We start from the raw sequence: 22052 nt of genomic DNA, 5'->3' as shown, positions 1-22052 counted from the left end.
AGGTACCAAACATTCATTTGAACCGCCATCTTCCTTTGACATATCTGGTTTAGTGTTTGGCCTTAAAGACTTTTAAAAGAAATCACTTACTCCTCTTCAGTGGTTCCCTGTGTTTGGTGGGGGGCGGGGGGGGGCTTCATTAGAGTACAGTACATAGCCCTTCTCTGGCTCCGTTTACTCCTCTCTGGGGGAAGAAGGGTTAATGATCAGTTCGATGAATTTGGGAGAAGAAACTAAACGTGTGGCTCAGCCTATAAATACCTCTCTTTTCAGAGAGCTGCTGACCAGAGAAAGCCCACGTGTTCTGCTTTTTTATATGAAAATTGTACGGAGGTGCGCCCAGATGGGGGGAGGCCCACGGTTGTAACTGCTGTGCTAGTAACGGAGAGAATAAATCTCTCTAATTTAGGCGCAATATATTAACATGCCGATTTATCCACAGACTTAAGCCATATTTTTCAGACTAGCTTTTATCAATAACAAAGCTGAACTTTTAATCTCAGTCTATTGTGTGATCTCTCCTCTGAATTCAGGCTGAAGAAAAAAGGGTACCTGGTTGCCTTTTTAGACAACAGAATAAATAATAAATAGGCAACATTGTAATGTTTGTAATTAGTTACTCAAAATGAAATATCTTGCATATGTATACAAATAAGCATGAATAATAATCTAAGTATGTTAATAATTACATAGAATGTGAAGATATTTCTTGATGTAACCCCTGGATATTGAACTCCTTGAGGGCAGGATCACATTTTAATCATTTCTGTGTCTGTAATGTATTTGCCAGAAGATAAAGCATATTTAACTTCACTCTCTTCCCCCCTCAAATCTAAAATTGACCATTTCCAGTACAACAAGATCCCAGGTGGAAGGCAAAGCAGATAGTAATTTCATTAACCCCAGGTAGCGCAAAGGATTACTTCAATAAAGGTAAAAGTTTTATATACCATCTATGGTTTCCTTAATATAATTTAAAAATATATTGGTAATACATTATAGTCAAAATCAAAGCAATATAAAACAATATTCATTAAGCAGTCACTCTTGTCTCCATTAATTTTACATGGGTTTTGTCCTGCAGAGTTCATTTATTCGTTTAACAAACATTTATTGAGGTGCTCAATATGTGCCAGATGCTGTTGTAAGTGCTAAGGGGACAGCAGCGAATCAAACAGCACGATAATTGTGCCCTTGTGGTGCTTACTTCCGGTGGTAGAGACAGTCAATAAGTTACATAGCTTATTAGAAGGAGATAAATACAATGGAGAAAAATAAGGAGGGGATAGGGAATAAAGGGAAGGAGGGGTTTGCAGATTTAAAAGGATGCTCAGTACCTCCCTCAAGCAAAGGCTTGAAGGAGTCACGGGAGCAAGCCGCCGGACGCGTGGGGGAAGGGTGCTCCCGGCAGGGACCAGCCTGTGCAAAGGCCCTGAGCAGGTAGTGTGCGGTGTTGTGAGGCACAGCAAGAAGGCTCCTGTGGCTGCCTCAAAAAGCAAGGGGAAAATTTATATGGGATGAGGTCAGTAAGGTAAAGGGAGTGGAGCTTCAGAATGAGTTGAGCTTTTGTGTGATTTAAAGTACATATAAGAATCTTATGAAATAGAAACTTACTTTGTTTCAAGATGAGTTTAAGGTTAAGAATGCTTTAATCTTTATATTTTTATGAAATGTATGAATTGAGATTGATAAATATAATTACATTTATATTTAATATGTGAAAAGGTTCCCTTTGTTCTTGTAAAATGTAATTCAAGAATGTTAATTTTTAATCAAGTTTCACTGTCCTTCCTTTTCTCTCCCTGTAGAGCGGCTCAGATTCTTGAGGGATATCCTGTTCTTTATTATACAAGGTTTGTCCTTCTGAATAGGGATATGAAAGCATCCTAGTTGGGGGCGCCTGGGTGGCTCAGTCGTTTAGCGTCTGCCTTCGGCTCAGGGCATGATCCCGGGGTCCTGGGATCGAGCCCCACATCAGGCTCCTCACTGGGAGCCTGCTTCTTCCTCTCCCACTCCCCCTGCCTGTGTTACCTTTCTCTCTGGCTGTCTCTCTCTCTGTCAAATAAATAAATAAAATCTTAAAAAAAAAAAAAAAGAAAGCACCCTAGTTGGTTTGAGGACAATTCTTAAAATAGTGAGAGTTGAACTAAACTGACATTTCTCTTTCAGATTTAGAGACTTGTTCAAAGCCAAACTGGGGTTACTTGGAGAAAGGAAGGGTGATGATGATTTAATTGCATTTCTCTTACATGTGAGTTTGTCTTTTTTTTCCTAACATTTGAATTACTAATCAGCATATTCTTGAAGAATTGAGATTGATAAATATAATTATTTTCATTAGCTCATGGAAAAGACAGAAGCTGATTTTACAATGACATTTCGTCAGCTCAGCGAGATGACTCAAAGCCAATTAGAGGAGCTCGACATTCCCCAGGTAGTCATTTGTGACATTTGGTTTTCTCTTAATTAAGTTTTCTTTAATAGATGTATGGAGGTATATAATTTCCATGCCATAAAATTCCACTGGCTTTAAGTATATAATTCAGTGATTTTTTTATAATTTACAGATTTGTGCATTTATTACGATTTAATTCTAGAACAATTCCGTCACCCTAAAATAAGAGCCTTTGTGCCCATTTGCAGTGAATCCCTGTTTCCACTCCTAGCCCCAAGCAGCTACTAATTTACTTTGTGTCTTAAGGTTTTCACTTTCTAGACGTTTCCTATAAATGGAATCACACACAATGTGGTCTTCTTCACTTGGCTTCTTCATGAGCCGAGTTTTGGAGTTCTTCCACGTTGTGACCGTAGCAGCAGTCCTTTCCTCTTTGTTGCTGAGTGGTGCGCCACTGTACGGATATACCGTCTTTTGCTGGTCCACTTACCAGTTGATGGACATTTGGGTCATTTCCACTTCCTGGCTATTGTGAATAAATACTGCTCCGAACACTCATGTACAAGTTTTTGTGTGAACATATGTTTTCATTTCTCTTGGATAGATACTCGGAGTGGAATCATGTCTTATTAATTTTTATATCCTTCCCACCTCACATAGTTCCCAGCGCAGCATTGACATTCCGTAAATATTTGTTGAATGAATTAATAGATGACTAAATAAAATGCAGTTGCAAATTAAGTTTTTAAAAGTAAATTATACATTATTTAAAGGAAGGCTTTTGGATAACGTAAGTATTCACGTGTAATCTCTCTAAGGACTTCGTTTACCTTAAATCATGCCATTACGTGAATTACCATGAATTAGAATTTTACAGTTGAATGTCATGTAAGGAAAAGGAAAATATTACTCTTTTTTAGTACTACTTCTACTTGAAATAGCATGTCTTAAAAAAATCTGGTATTACAAATTATTATTAAAGAACATAATTTAAAGTAACATGAAGTTAAAATAAACAGAACTAATATTAGTATAATAAGCAGCCTATTACTGCATTTTCATTTAGCAATTCTGGGCACTGAAGATGATTTCGAAGCACAAGCTTTTTCCTGCCTGGGTGTCCCAGTACCTTTTGAGACTGAACAGGTAAGGTCATCTAACCACTTCTGAAAAAGCTTGTGATGGATTACTTTAGCAGAGGCAACCCATCAAGTTTTCTTTCAATTCCAACATTTCCTTCTACTGCTGGGTTCTTTGCACCTGTCTGTGGCAGCATGTCACCCATGCAGAGATCTCTGGTCTGTTCACTTCAACTCTGATAACACTGCTTCCCCAGATGCCCTAAGCTCTGGAGGAGAGCTCCCCAGGCTTCTAGCCCTGCCTATTACTTGTCAGGTTGGCTACATTTGTAAGAAGTTACTTTGTTTCATAATCCCAGCAAAGTAGAAGCAACGAACTTGGGAGTAAAGACATTGTAGGTAGTGGCCCCTGAAGAGAAAGACAGGGAGAAATAGCCCTTCCCAGTTTAATTGCCTCTGAGGGCTGTTTATAAAGATGACCATGATATATCAAGAAAAGATAAAATGGAATCATTTTCAGAAAACTGTTTAAGATAAAAGTATCAGACAGTTTAAAATTTTTTTAGATAAACCTTTTTAATTTGTAAAAATAAAAGGTTTGGGATTAGCTAAAATAACTAAACAAGGTAGTATTTTATATATTATTTAATCAAACTCAGTATTTTCTATCTTCCTTTCAGACACTGATTCAATGTGATTTTTAAATGTCCCCCCCCGCCAAGATTTGTCTTGTGAAATAATTCCCACCCTTTTGAAAAAAGATACGAGGAGGCAATGGTTAATTTTGTCCTTTGTTTTATTCTTTGTTAGTAACACGAATGATTCAGATTCTGAAAGAAGAAAAAGAATGACAAGTGAGTAAACCTTTTGATTTTTTCAACTTTAAGGATTATCACATAAAAGCAACACTTTTTTGAAAGCTAGAAGTAATTACTTGAGGGAACCAAGGGTTGTTTTGTTTGTTTGTTTGTTTTGGTCTTTGGTTTTTATGGCTTGTTTTTAACTAGAATAATTCTAGTTGAGTATATTTTAGTTGAGGTAGAGTGTCATTGATGGGCTTTTCTAAATGACCTTTAACAGAGTATAACAGTTCTGCTTTTAGTAAGTTTGCAAACTGATGTTAAAATAATATTGTCCTAAAAGATGGTGGAGAGACAAGGTCGTTTGGGTTATGGTGGAAAGAATGAGTTTGGGAATCTGGCAGATGAATCTCCTTTTAGCTGTACTATCTGAGAGATACTTAACTCTGAGTTTCAAGGCCCTTAGCTGTTATAAAATGGGGATATTTTGCAGCAATGTTGTAATGATGAGCAATATATGTAAGGTATCTTGGTACAGTGCATGGGCTATAATACGCATCCCGTAAGGGGTAGCTCTAGAAAGAAATCATCTCTATATATCAATTTCAGTTTACCGTGTGACTTCACACTTAGTTTGGAGAAGAAAAAAATGGAAGTTAGTTCCTTTTGCAGTGTGGATTCTAATAAGGTCAAAGTTCAGACAGAACGTTCCCAAGTCCTTGAGTCCTGTTGCCTTACTTAGGACTTGTATAGAGAGCTAGAGTGTGCCATCAGGGTGGCCAATTCATGTGAATGAAATAAGGGTGATGCTAACAACCCACGTTACGTTACGGAATGAGATTGCTTCTTGAACTCAGGGCATTATTGTAGAAATAACACCAAGTTTAGCTTTTACATTGAAGTGAGTGATCTCTTTGGGGCTCAGCACGGATTTCGTTTCCAGCCACTTCAGTCCACTGGTGCAGTCATACAGAATTCATAAGCCAGTTCAGAATATGGACACTCAGCAGTTAAGGGAAAGAAGAGATCGAAAGACTAACCTGTGGTGTCAGTCTTCAGTATTTGGATTTGTTTGGTTATGACAGAATGGATGAGGGGGTAAATGAAAGAAATCCAGTGAACTCAAGGCTGCCGCTTTCAGTTATTTTAGAGAAGTAGTCAGTGCTGAACAGTGAGCTCTCGAGGACGGGAGAAAGATCAATTTCCACAAAGAGCAATGGTCTGATGAAAGTTCATAATGATAGCTCAGTTATTTTTTTAAAGGTATACTTCCATACATTATTACTATATATTTAATTGATATGAAAATGCAAATATGTAAGAAATTGCCCAAATTCATGTAACAGTGTGTACCAGGGGTGGGAATTGAAGAATTGAACAGGCACGAAGAAATAAACCATGTAAGAAGAGGGTCCAGTGTAGTGAAGTCTGAATCTTCATTTCCCTTATAATAGACTCTTCATTTCTCAGCTCTTGACCCAACCTTCTTTTCCTTCGAGGGTCAGTATGGCCTGGCTGCCGGAGTTGGACCAGCTGTGCCTGAGCTCTGGTTCGGCCATTTCTTTCCTAGATGTTATTAAGCAGGTCACTTGATTCCTTCATCCCTCTTTTTCTCTTTCTGGTGTGGACATGTATTTTTTTAGTGGCTTTATTGAGATATAATTTACATAACAAAATTCATTTTAAGTGTACAGTGATTTTTTTAAACTAAATTTAAAAAACTGTGCAATCATGACAGTTCATTTTAAAACATTTTTATCCACTTGACCTCACTTTTGTTTCCTCATCTATAAAGTGCATTTACATCATGGACTGTTGCACAAAATCAGGGAGATGGTAGTTGGCACATAATAAGTACTCATTAAGTATCAGCTATTACGTGAGTGTAAAGTACATGAAATATCTTTGTTGGGAAGACTGGGATGATGCTGTTTTTTAGAAACCAAAAGACTAAAAATATATTGCTGTTGTATATTGTTTCAAAACATTAAAAAAAATCAATAGTAGATGAGGGGAAGGTTTTTTTTTTTGTTTGTTTGTTTGTTTGTTTGTTTTTTAAGTAGGCTCCGTGCCCCACGTGGGGCTTGAACTCACGAGCCTGTGTCAAGAGTTGCGTACTCTACCAGCTGAGCCAGCCAGGAGTTCCAGGGGAGGATTTGCTTTAAAATGTTTTTGTAAATGCTCCAAGTTGCAAGCAATGAGAACATCAAAGATGAGTGTTTTAAAGGTCTTAGAATTAAAAAAAAAAAATGCTATGAAATTTATTGTTTTTAAGCCTCCAAATAACTCTACGATCATAAGCCATCAGAGGGCATTGATCACTTCTATCCTATGTCATACCGTGCCCACCCGGCCCAGAAATCATACTATAATTTTATTTAATAAATGCTTTTCATTACTGTCATTACTGTGCACTGAGCACAGCCATTGTAGTTCCAGCATTATACGATTGGGTTTATATTACTAGGGAGACATTTTAAAAAGCTCTAAAACAGCTGCATGTGTGATAAAACTAACTTGGTTGTGATTCTGAAAATGCATCAGTGTAATTCTGCTTTCTTTGTGCCTAGTAGTGAATTTGTGGCACACGCTCAGAAGAATTTGACTTGTCCTTAGAACACAGGTAGTTTAGAGCTCAAGGCCAACTATGTTGAAATCCTGGGTTTGAGCCTCATTGGAAAATACAGCCCTAGGCCTAGTTCACAGACCTTCCTGTCTGCCACCTTACAAATGGCATGCCCACTGATCATGGAGAATGAATTGGCCCAGACTGGGATTGGCTCAACACAAACTTACCTCTTTTGGAAAAGAACACAAAGAGAATGCTAGTGTGATTCAAGTCAGATACCTTTCCTTTGTATGCTGGGACTCTCAGTAGAAATTAAGCAAGATCATTGGGAATCAAGGTGAAAGTGCTCTCAGTTAAGGTGATAGTATAAATTTAAATTGTGGCCTCAAGTAGATATTTCAGACCTTTTGTGGATAATAGAAGAAAAAGTTCCTTCTTCATTCTTCCTCCTGGACATTAAAAAAAAAGAGAGGCAGAAGGAACAATGGAAGATGCTATATTTGAAATAATTTTGCTCTTAAATTATTTTAATAACTAACAATGAGAATACAATTTATTTTTATTGAGTTAGATAAATGATAAATAGAACTACCATTTTCACTGCCAACCTATGAGAGATTAGTTGCGTTTAATAATTTGAAGAGTTCAGTGTTTTATGTCCATCGGGTCTGCGAACTTTCTGATATATTAAGCTTTTCCAATTGGATGGGAGCAATGATATGCTTTATTTATAATCTGATGTAGTCAATAAAACAGTCTTAAATCTCTTCCAGCACTAAATTTGCTTATTCAGAAACATATACTAAGCCCCTATAATATGTCCCTTTTTGTACAGTCACGTTGTTTAAAGTTGAAAATACAAAGATGAATTTGAGTCCTACCCATAAGTAGTCAACACTCTACCGGGTCAGGGATTCCCACATTGCATGGAGCTCTGGCAGGGTTTGTGCGTGGACATAATCCTCACTAACCCACTGCTTAAAATTTTATTGCCAAAAGAAATAACCCACCAACAGAAAATTCCCAACTAGACTCCAATAACTCCTCAAAGAATCTTATAAACAGATCTATAATTTTCTGATTTCCAAGTATTTCGTATATTTATAACTTGGTCCAAAGCACTTCTGCTTGTAGCTGAAATTTCTAGTGTTTTTAAACAGTATTTCATTGTCAGGTTTGTATGAAATGTTTGTCAAATTTGTCAAACTTTTCATTGGAAGGCTCCACTCTCCCTCTGCCTACACTGAGTGTTTCCACAACTCCCCTTGCTTGTTAGTTTCCTTTTTGTTTAAGGATTGTATGTATTTTCTGTGTACATGTGTTTTGTTTTAAACAAGTACTTTATAAATTCTTCAAGCTTTGAAAAATGCAGATTTACAGAAAGACTAAGAAAAAAATCCCGTTTTCCCAAACAGAGTTATTATTTACTTTTTTGATACATTTACCACTAGTCTCTCTTTTTCTGTGTGTATTGATTAGGAGAAAAATATAGTAGTAATCATACAATCATATAATTTAGGTCCTTTTTTTTTTTTTTGCTAAAAGAAAATAAGGTATTTTCCCTTGCTACTTCATTCTTTATAATGTAACATTTTTAATGGCTACATAATATTTCTTCGAAAGGATATGCAGTGTTTTACTTAACTATTTCCCTACTAAGTATTTAAAGTGTTTCTAGTTATCCTTAATATAAATAATACTTTTTTATGTTTAAATTTGTTTTCATAGACTATGTTCCTACAGAATTACTGGGTCACAGGGCACTTCTTATTATATCATTAGATTATATGTAGTATCTTGGCTGATCTTAAAACCAAGTTGAAAGGGAATTTGTATGTTTCCTCCATTCCAGTAGCTAGCTCAGCAGGCTGTTGAGAATCACAAAATCATGATTCCTGGAGTCCACTCAGAATTTCTGTTGTGCTAGTGGGGAGAAGCATCCCTCCTCTCCACTCAGTTGATAAATTATTTTGGAAAAGGCTCATCTCAACTAAAGACATAGTTTCTGGAATTTTTCTAAATGTGCCATTATTATAATACTTTTAAAATGACAAAATGAGTGGTCACTATCAAAAATATAAATTTATAAAGAGTTTTGCCTGCATGTAACCTTTCATGTTTGCTCTTGGCAGCGTTAACATTAAGCAGTACTACTAAGTCGGAACTGAATTCTGAGCTTAAAAATATTAAAAGCAGCAACTTCTCTCCCCCACCCTCCACTTAGGCTAACGGGCCTAATTCAGATACATTCAGTACTTTCTCCATGCTTTAGAAAGTGCTTAGTGAACTGAACAGGATGAAAAAACCACAGTAATGATGAAACACCTTTGAAGAGAAAAACCAAACATGGTATTGCTCATACGCTCAAAAAAGTGTTTTCTGTACCATAAGGTAATAGACAGTGTGCATTGTTTGTGAATAATAAAAATTGACTGATGCTGATCGTTTCTTCTCATTTGCACCTTCCAGCACAGGTCTTAAAGCTTATCTAGTTTGGAAGATAATTTCATATGGCCTATATGGACTTAGTAATTTATTGTTCCAAAACACACTTTTCCCTCTCAAGCTGTTAATCCTAGGTATGTCCTGAAGAACTGGATGGCAGAGTCTGCAGTGCGAAAAGCAGAAAGGAATGATTTTTCAGAGGTAAGGTGTTTGAGGCTTCTGGCTTTATTTTTATTGATTTTAAATGTATTATATTATAAGCACACTTATTTTGTTTGTAGACATGCTGAACTAGACCATTGCCAGCACCAGCTTCCCAGAATTCTTGCTGCCTCATCTCCCTTTTTTTTCAGTGAATCTTTTTTTTCCATATTTTCTAATTTATTCTTTAATGTATTTAAAATTTTAAAGATTCATTTATATCCTCTATTATTCGAACTTCTGAGGGTCTGATTCTGCTGTTTATTGCTTCTGCTTCGGATTTTGGATTTCCGTCTCCGAGATCCAGTGAAGCCTGATTTAAGGGTGCATCTCTCCAGAGGGAATTCGCTTTTCGCTTCTAGCAGGTGTCCGTGGCACTAGCCACGGGGGTTCACTTAAATTAATCCTGACAGCAGTGAAGACGGATGAACTAAGTCTGCATGCATCTACCTGGATGAATCCCACGTATAATGTTAAGCAAAACAAGCAAGTGGCAAAGGCGTATAACAAGCACCACTTAAATACAGTGTAAAACATGCAAAATTATACGTCACGTAGGGATGCGTGCATATATAATGAAAGTAACAAAATGAATAAAGATGATAAACATCCTTTTCAGACAGTGGGTACTTTGAGGAAAGGAAGAAATTTGAGTTAGGGAAGGAGACTCCTCCTGGGCTCCAATCATATTGGAAGTATTTGATTTCTGAAGCTGAGTGGAGGATACACGGTGTTCATTGTATTGTTTTGCATACCTCCTTGTATGCTTCAAATACTTCATAATCAGTTATTTAAAATGCAGTGCACGTAGTATGTTTTTTAGAAGAGGAATGGCCTTGCCACTCATGCTGTCACTGTCCTGCACTAGAATAGATATGCTCATGGCTCTCTTTCCCTCTGACACTGGTCCCACCTCAGAATCATTCTTACCACAGCACGTGTGTGGTCACTACCAACTGATCAGAGTTGGCATGAGAGAAAAACTGTTTTTGCTATTTCTTTTTTTTTTAAAGATTGATTTATTTTAGAGAGAGAGCAAGAGCATGCATGAGTGGGGGGGAGGGGCAGAGGGAGAGGGAGAATCTCAAGCAGACTCCCCACTGAGTGCGGAGCCTGATTCGGGGCTTGATCTCATGACCCTGAGATTGTGACCTGAGCTGAAATCCCGAGTTGGCCACTTACCTGATTCACCCAGGCGCCCGTTTGTGCTATGTCTAATCGGGAACTTGCATTAACTTTTTGTTTCAGTAGTTTCATTAGCTTGACAAATCTACGCTTTCACTTTAGAAAATAAAATAATTTAAAATGTAATCTTTTTATGGTATCAAAGAAAGACAAAGAAAAGGGAGAGGGCTCAGTATTTATATTTAAATCACCTAAGCTGAGGAAATGAAGCATGGTTTCATCAGTTGTTTTGTTGGCTTGTTTCTCCTTCCTTCCCTATCTTTTGTTCCTTGTTTTCTTCCCTTCCCCCAAATTATATTTGAGTGAGGGTGCAGTGCCCATCATGGGTGAGGAGGTGTCTTCCTAGGTTCAAGTGAACATTCAGATTCATAAGGCTAACACAGGCTGCTCTTGGCCCCACTTGACTCAGATGGACAGAGGACAGACCTAGCTTCCCAGCGGGACAATATCAGGGTCCTCGTTTGCAGGAGTGCTTGTGGTGGCCCATGCCAGCAGCCTGGTGCAGCAGCAAAGCTCAGGTGTGCAGAGACGAGGTCCACACTGGGAAGATGCAGGGGCAGCCCTGGCTTCAAAGCTTCATGTTCCATAGAAACCACTATTCCTTGTCACAACTCCATAGGCATAGTTTCCAGTGTCCCCACAAGAGACCTGCCTTATACCAAGTCACCACACTAGAGAAAGCCTAAAGCATCGCCAGGTATTTACGCTTCTCCCATCCAGATGCTGTTGGTCAGTCATAAGCATTGTTATATGGCGATATTTATATAGTTGTCATACTACCTTATCAAGTGACTAGAGGAACAGACCTAGAAAGTTAATTAAGGGTCAATTCTCATGCAAGGAAGGAAAAAGATTTCGTTAAACCTCTGGACAGGTAACCCTTTACACATACAACTTGTGTTTACCTGCCTGCATCAAACATTTCTTGAGAATCTATGTGAGGTGCTATGAAGAAGTATATAAAAATGTATTCAGGGAGATTTTTAGCTAGCAAATAAGATTAGATAGGTATAAAACTAACTGCAATAAAAGATATGTATAGAAAGCACCTGGGGGAAGTTAAGAGGGGCTCTAAGAGCACCATATTGATTATGATGAGTCTTCCTATTTAAAATATTAGTAACACAGTAATACCCTCTCTTTGACCTCTTGGTGTATTTTCTTAGTATAGATAATCATGTATCTTTTTCTATCAGAACCAAGCATTCCTTTATTAATGCCTAAGAAAATGGCAGAAGCACCACAAAGTATATTTTAATTGAGGTATAGTTGACATATAACATTATATTACTTTCAGGTGTATGACATGATGATTCAATATTTGTATATATTACGAAACTATGACCACAGTAAGTCTAGTTAACACCTATCACCATACTTCGTTAGAAAATTTTTTTCTTGTGATGAGTTCTTTTAAGATCTACTTTCTTAGCAACTTTCAAATATGCTATACATTATTTTTAACTATAGTCACCATGCTGTACATTACATTCCCATGACTTACTTATTTTATAACTGGATGAAAATATACATTTTGATCCTAGAATTATTGTTGAAAGAGTTGTGTTCTTTGATGCCTCAGTCTATTACCATGGGTCAAAGTGCAAATGAGGAAGCAGCATGAGTTGGAATCCATGTCCTTGATTTGGAAAAACTGCAAACCACTGACATTCTTTTATTTTTGTAAATATTTTAGAAAATTATAATTCTCTTCATGTTGCAAAAGAACTTCAAAATTATTGGGACATATATATGTAGTCTTTGTGACAGGGTACGTATTTGCTGTCCTGTTTTAGCACAAAACTAGTACTTAAAGGCACTTTTTATGGAATGATAGAAATTTTAAGTAACAACTATAGTTGAAATTAAAAAAAAACATAAAATGTTGAAACGTTTTCAAAGAAATATAAATTTAACCTTGTCATTCTGGGAATTTAGAGAATTGGTAAGGCTCCTGAGGAAGAAATCTGTATCTATGTCCTTCGATTGTTTGCCAGGTCCGTCTTCTCCAGCACATTCTTCAGCATCCTTTCCAGAAGCATTCTGCAGCTGAGAAAGCGGGCTACTCCTCACCTACTCCTTCCTGGGCTAAAGACCTCAGAGTTAGCTGCTCATCTTAATTTAGGGTAAATAAATTAAGGACTACTGTCATTGAATTCGACATAGAATGATCTATTCGATAAATTCTTAATGACTACATTTTGATGACAACCCCACATTTCATAAAAAGGATTATGTATGCAAATATTTTTTAATCAAATAAACTGGACCTATTCTTTGGAACAACTTTATGATCATTTTTGTTCTAATGAATAACTTTAGTGGAATAATAAAATACGTTTTGCAAGCTGTGTGAGTTATTGTCAATAACTGAAAAATGTTATGGGAATCTTTTAATGAACTTGTAAGTATTCATCTAAGACATGCTGTGTACCCAGTGTTGTGGGGCACATCCGATAAGTATGTAGTTTTAACTGTACTCCCAGAGTTTTTTCGTCTGTTATGGTAGTTTTCAAACATTAGCCAAAGTAAAGAGAATAGTTTAATGAACCTGATATTCCAGCCAGCTTCTTTTTTTTTTTTTTAAAGATTTTATTTATTTATTTAACACAGATAGAGACAGCCAGCGAGAGAGGGAACNTCCAGCTTCTTTTTTTTTTTTTAAAGATTTTATTTATTTATTTAACACAGATAGAGACAGCCAGCGAGAGAGGGAACACAAGCAGGGGGAGTGGGAGAGGAAGAAGCAGGCTCATAGCGGAGGAGCCTGATGTGGGGCTCGATCCCATAACGCCAGGATCACACCCTGGAGCCAAAGGCAGACGCTTAACCGCTGTGCCACCCAGGCGCCCCTTCCAGCCAGCTTCTTAATTATCAATGCATGATTGGTGTTATTTCAGCTACATCCCTACACACTTCCCCTCATTTCTAGCTATTGTTTTAATTGAGGTATAATTTCTGTATCCCCACATAAGTTCCCATATGTGTTTCATTTAATTTACAAATATTTCTGTATACATCTCCAAACTTTAATGATTGAAAACATATACAATACCATTATCACCTTAAGGCAACTGAACAGCTCCCTAATCCATCAAATCCAATAACTAGTTTTTGGATGTTTCCTGTTGTTTTTAAGTTATTATCACTATCATTATTATTTTATAGTTGTTTATTTGTATTGGGATCCAAGTAAGGACTATATATTCAAATTAGATGACAAAATCTCTCGAGTTTCTTTTGATATTTTTGGGTACAACCACCTGCATCTTCTTTTTCCTTGCAATTTTTTGTTTTGTTCTGGTTGAAGAAACCAGGTCATGTATCCCATAGTGTGCCCCAGAGTCTGCATTTTGCTCATTGCATCTCTTTGATATCGTTTAACATGTTGCTCTGTCGCCTGTATTTCTTATAGAAATTTATCGGAGGAAATACTTGCCATCAGAAGGCAAGTGTGTGCACTTCCACCAAGTACATCTGTCTCTTTTTGTGATATCAGTAGCCACTGACAGTCATCTCCTTGACCCATTGATTCAATAAGGTTGTAAAATGATAATCTAATCCTGTCATTCATTTGTTAGCTGGAATCCTTCTATAAAGGAAAACTTTCTATCATTAATTATTTGGTTATCCTGAGATACGGAAAGGCAAAGAATTGGTTCCCAAGCATGCTCCAAAGACAGCCAGTAGGCTTGTTTATTTGTTTTAGTATCATTAGGAACTCTTGAATTTAAGCACATTTAATGTGCTTAGACCATTGCAGTTATTATCCTTACTGATGTACAAATTGTCCCATGTATGGCCAGTGAGGTTTTATTCATGATGGCTCCCGTGTACATGATCTTAGAAGGTTTTCATAGCGTCTTTGTTTTCTGATGGGGTAAGATGTTCCAGGTTCATCATGTGTATGTGTTGCCTTAGCCCTGGAGCCAGTCATTTTTCTAAGGAGGCCCCGTTCAGGGAAATGATTTAGAGATTGCAGATTAGACGCTTAATGCTTTGTGAATATTTGAAATGCTTTACAAAGCTTATTAAATGACAGCAAATATCTGAGTTATAAACCTTTCCTAAAATTAAATGACATGAGCTAAGAACAAAAAAACAAAAATAGCAAAAAAATACACTATTAAAACTAAAGTCCTAACCTCACAAAATTTTAAGGTGACCATCTATTATTTATCTGTTCAAGTAATACTTGCTCATATTAAGTAATACATGCTTGTGTAAAAAATTATTGAAGAAGTATATTGAATAAATGTGGAAGTCATCCTTCACACTGCACTTCCCCTCCTTCCTATACCCATTCTGTATCCCAGAGGTAAATAGGCTTTATGAGGCTTGTTTCTTTTTAGACTTCTGCTGTTCATGTCCATACCTATAAACCAATGTACATATATAAGTAAGTGCACAGGCTTATGTGACTAGGGACATACCTGACCTGTTTTGTAAACTACCTTTTATGCAGTTATATATATATTAATGTTCAATATGAATATGTATTGATCTCCTTCATTTGCTTTAATGGTTCAAAAATATTCCATAGTATAGCTATACCATATTTTGTGACTTCATTACATATTTGGTGCCTAATTGTGCTTCCAGATTTTTTTCCATTATAAATAGAGTGTCCTTGTCTGTATGTCTTTGTAGAGTCCTACAAACAGAATTAATTGGGTCAAAAAGTATATGCATTAAAAATGTTTATGTATACTGCCAAATTGAACCCCCAAAAGGTTTTACTAGTTAATACTCCCAATGATGTATCACAATCCCAGTTTCTCCACACCCTAAGCATTGGGTATTTGTTTTATATATTTTTCCCAGTCTGATACATGAAAATCTGATTTATTATTTTAATATCAATTTTTATTATTTGTGTAACAGATAAGTTTTGTTTTTCATGTAGTAAATAGTGTTTCTTTTCTATCATCAGTACTTTATTCTTTAATGGTGTCTTTTTAAACAGGTTTTTAATTTTCATATGTTTGAGTTTGTCAATTTAAAAAAGCATTTTTGGATTTGATGTGTGGTTTGTATTATTTAAATTTTATAAAAAAGTATTTCCTCATATTTTCTTCTAGTATTTTTAGAATGTGTACTTTTAATCCCTTTGAGATTTGTTGATTGTTTCCGCCACATTGACAGAAAGTGTCCCAACACTATTTGTCAAATAGTTTATCCTTTTCATAGATGTTTGAAATACTTTTATTATATATTAAGTTCTCATGTCTTTGAGCTCACTGCTAGACTTTTTTTCAACTCTTCTAGCAATGCAACTCTTAATTATTTTGATTGTATAATATCGACAGTATAGTATATTTCAACAGTTATTCTATCATTAATCTTTATTTTTATTTTTTAAATTTTTAAAAAAGATTTTTTTTATTTATTTGAGAGAGCGTGAGAGAGAGAGAGAGCGCACAAGCAGGGGGGAGGGGCAGAGGGAGAGGGAGAAACCCACTCCCCGCTGAGCAGGGAGCCCCACCTGGGGCTCCATCCCAGGACCCTGAGATCATGACCTGAGCTGAAGGCCGACGCTTAACCAACTGATCCACCCAGGCACCCTCATTAATCTTTTTTTGTTAATTAATGTATTTGAGAGAGAGAGAGCGTGCGAGACCTGAAGTGGACTCCCTGTTGAGCATGGAGCCTGAAGCGGGGCTCCATCCCAGGACCCTGAGACCCTGAGATCATGACCTGAGCCAAAATCAAGAGTCAGATGCTCAACCGACCGAGCCACCCAAGAGTCCCACAAAGAAAACATTTTAAAAGAGTAATGATAGGGGCACCTGGGTGGCTCGGTCGGTTGAGCATCTGAATCTTGATTTTGGCTCAGGTCATGATCTCAGGGTCGTGAGATCAGGCTCTACTGGGCATGGAGCCTGCTTAAGATTCTCTCTCTCTCCCTCTGCCCCTCCGCACCACTTGTGCATGCATGTGCTCTCTTTCCCTGTAAATAAAATAAAATAAATAAAATAAAATAAATGTTTCCTTTGCTATTTAATTATTTTAGATGAATTTCTGTGTGTGTCAACTTTCAGAAAAAATCTTATTGGGATTTTGATTGGGTTTATATTAAATTTATAGAGTGAGGGACACGTGGCTGGCTCAGTCAGTGAAGTGTTTGCTTCAGCTCAGGACATGATCCCAGGGTCCTGGGATGGAGCCCCGCATCGGGCTCCTTGCTCAGCAGGGAGCCTGCCTCTCCCTCTGCCTGCTGCTCCCCCTGCTTGTGTTCTCTCTCTGTCTGGCAAATAAATAAATAAATACAATCTTTAAAAAAGTAAATTTATAGGGGCGCCTGGGTGGCTGAGTTGTTGAGCATCTGCTTTCGGCTCAGGGTGTGATCCCGGCGTTCTGGGGTGGAACCTCACATTGGGTTCCTCTGCTGGGAGCCTGCTTCTTCCTCTCCCACTCCCCCTGCTTGTGTTCCCTCTCTCCCTGGCTGTCTCTCTGTCAAATAAAGAAATAAAATCTTTAGAAAAAAAAGTTTATAGGGTGACTTGGAAAGAACTGACATCTTTTCAACATTGAGTTTTCCCATCCAGGAACATACTGCAGGCATTCTTCATTTTGCATGGTACTGCAGGACTGTAAAAATGGCCATGCAAACTAAAACCATGCAAAGTGATCTTTATAATCAATGGGAAAAATTATGATTGTTTCGTGATCTTCAAAAATTTTGGTCAAAACCTTAAAAACTCTTTCGCTGTTGGCTATAGATATACGGGGAAATAAAATAGTAAAACTAATATTTAGTGCACTGCAATTTAAAACATTAGAAGCATTGAGTAAGAAATTTATGAAGAGTGGCTTGAACAGTGCTTGCCTTCTTTCTTGTCATGTAACTCATAATACAGAGCAAGGATCTTTTCTATGCCTTAATGAGTTGCCACTATTTTTTTCTATAACTCCATTTATGTTCAATTTGAATTTCACTTTCAGTATTATCATTTTTCATTTATGTGTTGCAGTTTCATCTTCTTGGCCAATTTCCCTTTTTTGATGATCATTTTTATAAAATGTCACGTGGGTTTACCACTGGGAGACAAGGAGCCAATGCAACTACATACTTTGCTGTCTATGCATAAACTGAATGACAAATACACAGTAATCAATCACTAACAGACTTTGAAAGAAGTGATGTTGATTGGTCACTGATCATGATATTCATCTGTTTTTAATACAGTGATTTGTGGACTGTAACACTAACAGTGAAGTTTGTAATTTACCCAGTTACTCACTGTTATAATACCATGGTAGCAAATGTTGGAGAACTAGTGTTATTTAACTAAATTGTGGTAATTGGAACTATGCAAAGCAAGGGCTGTCTGTATCTGTTTCCTACCGTTTTCTCTTATGTCCTGTAATAAAGATTTATAGTTTTCTTCATATAGGGTTTGAAGATTTTTTATATCAATTCTTAGATATATTGTAGTTTTTGTTGTTATGGTGAATGAGATCATTTTTATACTACATTTTCTAATGGGCATCACTGGTACATAGGACAGTTTCTGGTTTCTATGGTTCATCTTGGATCTAGCCATGTTGTTGAACTCATATCCTTACAGCTTTCAATGAATTGCTTTAGTCTTCTTTGTTTTTAGCTAGATATTTACATCATCTGAGAATTGAAAATTCTTTTTGTTCAGCTGCAAATAACTGCAAGTTGACTAACATTGTTTTGACCACATTGAGGTTTGTTTGAGTTGGACAAAGGGAAGTGTATGACCAAGCATTCTGAGGCTGGTGCAGCAGCTCAGCAATGCCCTGAGGGGCCCAGACTTTCCTTTCCATTCCCCCATCTGCTTATGGCATTGTGTTGGTCTTCTGCTTGTTGCTTCACGGTCAGTAAATAACTGATGACCTCTAAGCTCTGATCCTCAGTCCAGTCAGGACGGAGGAAGGGAATGGGGAAGAAGGGAGGGTGCCAGTAACAGGGAAAAAAAATCCTTCCTAGAAATCCCCAACAGTCTTTTACTTACATCTCATTTCTATTTCTGTATTTCATTGGTAAGGGCTGGGTCACATGACCATTCCTGGCTGCAAAGTGAGTCTAGGAAACTATTTTTAAACAGGTATGTTGCCATTCCAACTAGATCTGTTAATTAAGAAGAAAGGGAAATTAGATACTAGGTGGATGAAAACAGTGTCTTTTCATTTCTTCCTGTGATTATGAGACTACAGGTGTCCTCTTGCATCCAAGTTGGTAATTCTTTTGGTTCTTAAAAAAATAATCTAATTCATCAAGATGCTTAATTTTGTTGATGTATATTATATGTGCTATTTATTGTCTTATAATATTTAATTTCTTCCATAGCTGTAATTTTGTCCCTGTACTTGTTTCTAAACTTCTTAATATATATTCTCAATCTTTTATCCTTGATTAAATTTGCTAAATCTTAGTCTTTTATGTTGGTCTTTTCAGGTCATCTGTTTATTTATTTATTTTTTAATCTTCTGCTTAATTTTTATTTTTCTCTTTATAAGTGAAATCTTTCTAATTTCTTTAGGCTTATTTTTTTTATTCTTTTGACTTTCTTGGTTTAGTACACTCTTAGTTCATTTATTTTTAATCTTGTTTTCTAATATATGAAACTAAGACTATAAAATTTCTAGTGAGTACTGCTTTGGCTATTTCATTGTCATTAGTTTCTAAGTAATCTGCATTTTAAAAAATTTATTCATTTGAGAGGGAGAGAGCAAGAGCATGAGCAGGAGGGTCAGAGGAAGAGGGAGAAGCAGACTCCCCTCTGAGCAGGGAGCCTGATGTGAGGCTCAATCCCAGGACCCAGGATCATGACTCGAGCTGAAGCCTGACATCCAACTGACTGAGCCACCCAGGTGCCCCATTAATCTGCATTTTTCATATTGATTTTCTTTTATTTTTTATTTTTTTAAAGATTTTATTTATTTATTTGACAGAGAGAGAGACAGCCAGAGAGGGAGGGAACACAAGCAGGGGGAGTGGGAGAGGAAGAAGCAGGCTCCCAGCAGAGGAGCCCAATGTGGGGCTCAATCCCAGAATGCAGGGATCACACCCTGAGCCGAAGGCAGATGCTTAACGACTGAGCCACCCAGGCGCCCCTCATATTGATTTTATTTTTAACCTAAGAGTTCTATGGAAGTTGCTTTAACTTTCCAAGTGGGTTGGCTTTTTCATTTTATGTTTTGGCCATTCTTTTGTAGTTATCTGTTTTATTTCACTTTGTGGCCAGAGACTATGATGTACATTACACCAATTTGGGGGAGTTTGTTTTTTTTCTGTGTGTCCTAATACATAGAAAAATATAACTGTTTCATGCATATTTGATAAGAATGTGTATTCTCTAAGTTAATGTAAATACTATGTATTTTATTGGATCAATGTTTTTAGTTGTACTACTCATTCTTACTTATTTTCGATCTGCTTTAGTTATTGGATTTTTAAGAGAGATGTGTTACAAGTCTGAGAGTTAGGAACTTCAAGGAGATCTAGTCTCAGGCACCATTTCCACACTTTTGTGGGTTTTATCTCCAGGAGTTATACCAGGTTCTCACAGTGAAGATCTGAGAAAAATCCCCTCATGTTTCCAGCAGGGAAAGAGGGAAAGTAGCCACTTTGAAATATGATAGAGCATTCCATTCTTCTTAACAAGACCTGCCCTCAGGAAAAAAAAAAGTTTTACTGAGCCTAACCTACTGAGATTTTATCACAGCCTAACTGACCAGGGGACAGTGAAATGCCCAACTGCAGCCTCCTCTAGCCTTCCATGTGGGGAAAGGGAAATACTCGATTCTAACCCTGTAACCATCTTGTCCCAAGTAAGGGGGAAAAAAACTGAGAAGCACTTGTGAAGTGCACAGACCAATGCCCAGTGTCACAGGCTAACTAAAAGACTGAGACCTAATAACAGGACTATAGAACACTTCCCCTTCCCCATACCTTACCACATATCACTAAAGACATATTAACCACAGTGCCTTTTACCCAACACATCATGTCCAGCTTTCACAAACAAATCACAAGGCATACTAAAAGGGAAAAAGCAGTTTGAAGAGACTAAGCAAGCATCAGAGCCACAGTCAGATATGGCAGGAATGTTGGAATTCTCAGACTAGGATTTAAAAATAACCATGGTTAACATGCTAAGGGCTCTAACGGAAAAAGTAGACAACAGGCAAAAATAGATGGATAATGTAAGTAGAGAGATGGACAATCTAAGAAAGAATAAAAAAGAAATGCTAGGGATCAAAACCACTGTAACATAAATGAAGAATGCCTTTGATGGTGTCATTAATAGACCAGACATAGCTAAAGAAAGAATCTCTGAGCTTGAGGATATGTTAATAGAAACTTCTAAAATTGAAAAGCAAAGAGAAAAAAGACAGGAGACAAAAGAAAACAGATTATCCAAGAACTATGGGACAACTACAAAAGGTATATTATACACATCCTAGGAAGAAAAGAAGAGAAGTAATGACTGAGAATTTTCCCAAATTAATGTCAGACACCAAACTACAGATCCAGGGAGCTCAGAGAATACCAAGCAGGATAAACACTCCCCAACCACCACCTCCAGTACTTAAACATATCATATTCAAAATCTAGGAAATCAAAGATAAAGAAGAAATCCCAGAAGTTGCCAGAAGAATAAAACATCTTATAAATGGAAGAAAAAAGATAAGAATTACATTTGACATAAGAATAGAATGAGCAACTAATGAATCATCGAGCTTTACATCGGAAGCCGGGGATGTACTGTATGGTGACTAACATAATATAATAAAAAATCATTAAAAAAAAAAGAATTACATTTGACTTCACAGAAAGCATGCAAGCAAGAAGAGAATGGAGTGAGATATTTAAAGTGTTGAGAGGGAAAAAAAAAGCCACCAAACTGGAATTCTGTATCCTACAAAATTATCCTTCAAAAGTGGAGGACAAATAAAGACTTTCTTAGACAAGAAAACAAACAACAAAAAAAAAAAAGAGAAAAGAAAAGAAATTTGTTGCCAGCAGACCTGCCATGCAAAAAATGCTTAAAGAAATTCTTCAGAGAAAAGGAAAATGATATTGGTCAGAAACTCAGATCTACATAAAGAAAGAAAGAGCATTAGAAAAGGAATAAGTGAAGATAAAAGAAAGTTTTATTTTTTCTCTTCTTAATTAATGTAATAGATAACAGTTTGTTAAAAAACAACACTAGCAACAATGTATTAGATGATTATGGCTTATATGTAAATGAAATCAAGGACAGTAATGATATAAGACACAGGAGGGAGGAATAAAAAATATTTTGTTATAAAGTACTTGCACTGCCCATGAAGCATTGTAATGTTACTTGAAAGAGGATTTGGATTACTTGTAAATATATACTGCAAACTCCAGAGCAACC

At 36.8% G+C, this 22052-nt stretch overlaps 1 protein-coding gene across 2 annotated transcripts in view; it reads left to right on the top strand.

Annotated features, from left to right (window-relative positions):
* LOC105241236 (protein adenylyltransferase SelO) overlaps positions 1 to 12996 on the top strand; it is a 39929-nt gene extending 26933 nt beyond the window's left edge. For both annotated transcript variants that reach the window (XM_034643836.1, XM_011235113.3), the window contains exons 13-19: positions 1809 to 1853; positions 2170 to 2251; positions 2342 to 2434; positions 3462 to 3541; positions 4285 to 4328; positions 9410 to 9489; positions 12672 to 12996. In XM_034643836.1, coding sequence (XP_034499727.1) covers positions 1809 to 1853; positions 2170 to 2251; positions 2342 to 2434; positions 3462 to 3541; positions 4285 to 4328; positions 9410 to 9489; positions 12672 to 12794 — 547 coding nt within the window. In that variant the 3' untranslated portion in view covers positions 12795 to 12996. The remainder of the gene's footprint in view (positions 1 to 1808; positions 1854 to 2169; positions 2252 to 2341; positions 2435 to 3461; positions 3542 to 4284; positions 4329 to 9409; positions 9490 to 12671) is intronic.
* Positions 12997 to 22052: the final 9056 nt, after the last annotated feature.

This window comes from Ailuropoda melanoleuca, chromosome 15 (genome assembly GCF_002007445.2).
Source record: "Ailuropoda melanoleuca isolate Jingjing chromosome 15, ASM200744v2, whole genome shotgun sequence".
Classification (NCBI taxonomy): Eukaryota; Metazoa; Chordata; class Mammalia; order Carnivora; family Ursidae; genus Ailuropoda; species Ailuropoda melanoleuca.
Note: the sequence above shows the minus strand (reverse complement) of the source record. Positions and strands in the feature narration are given on the sequence as shown.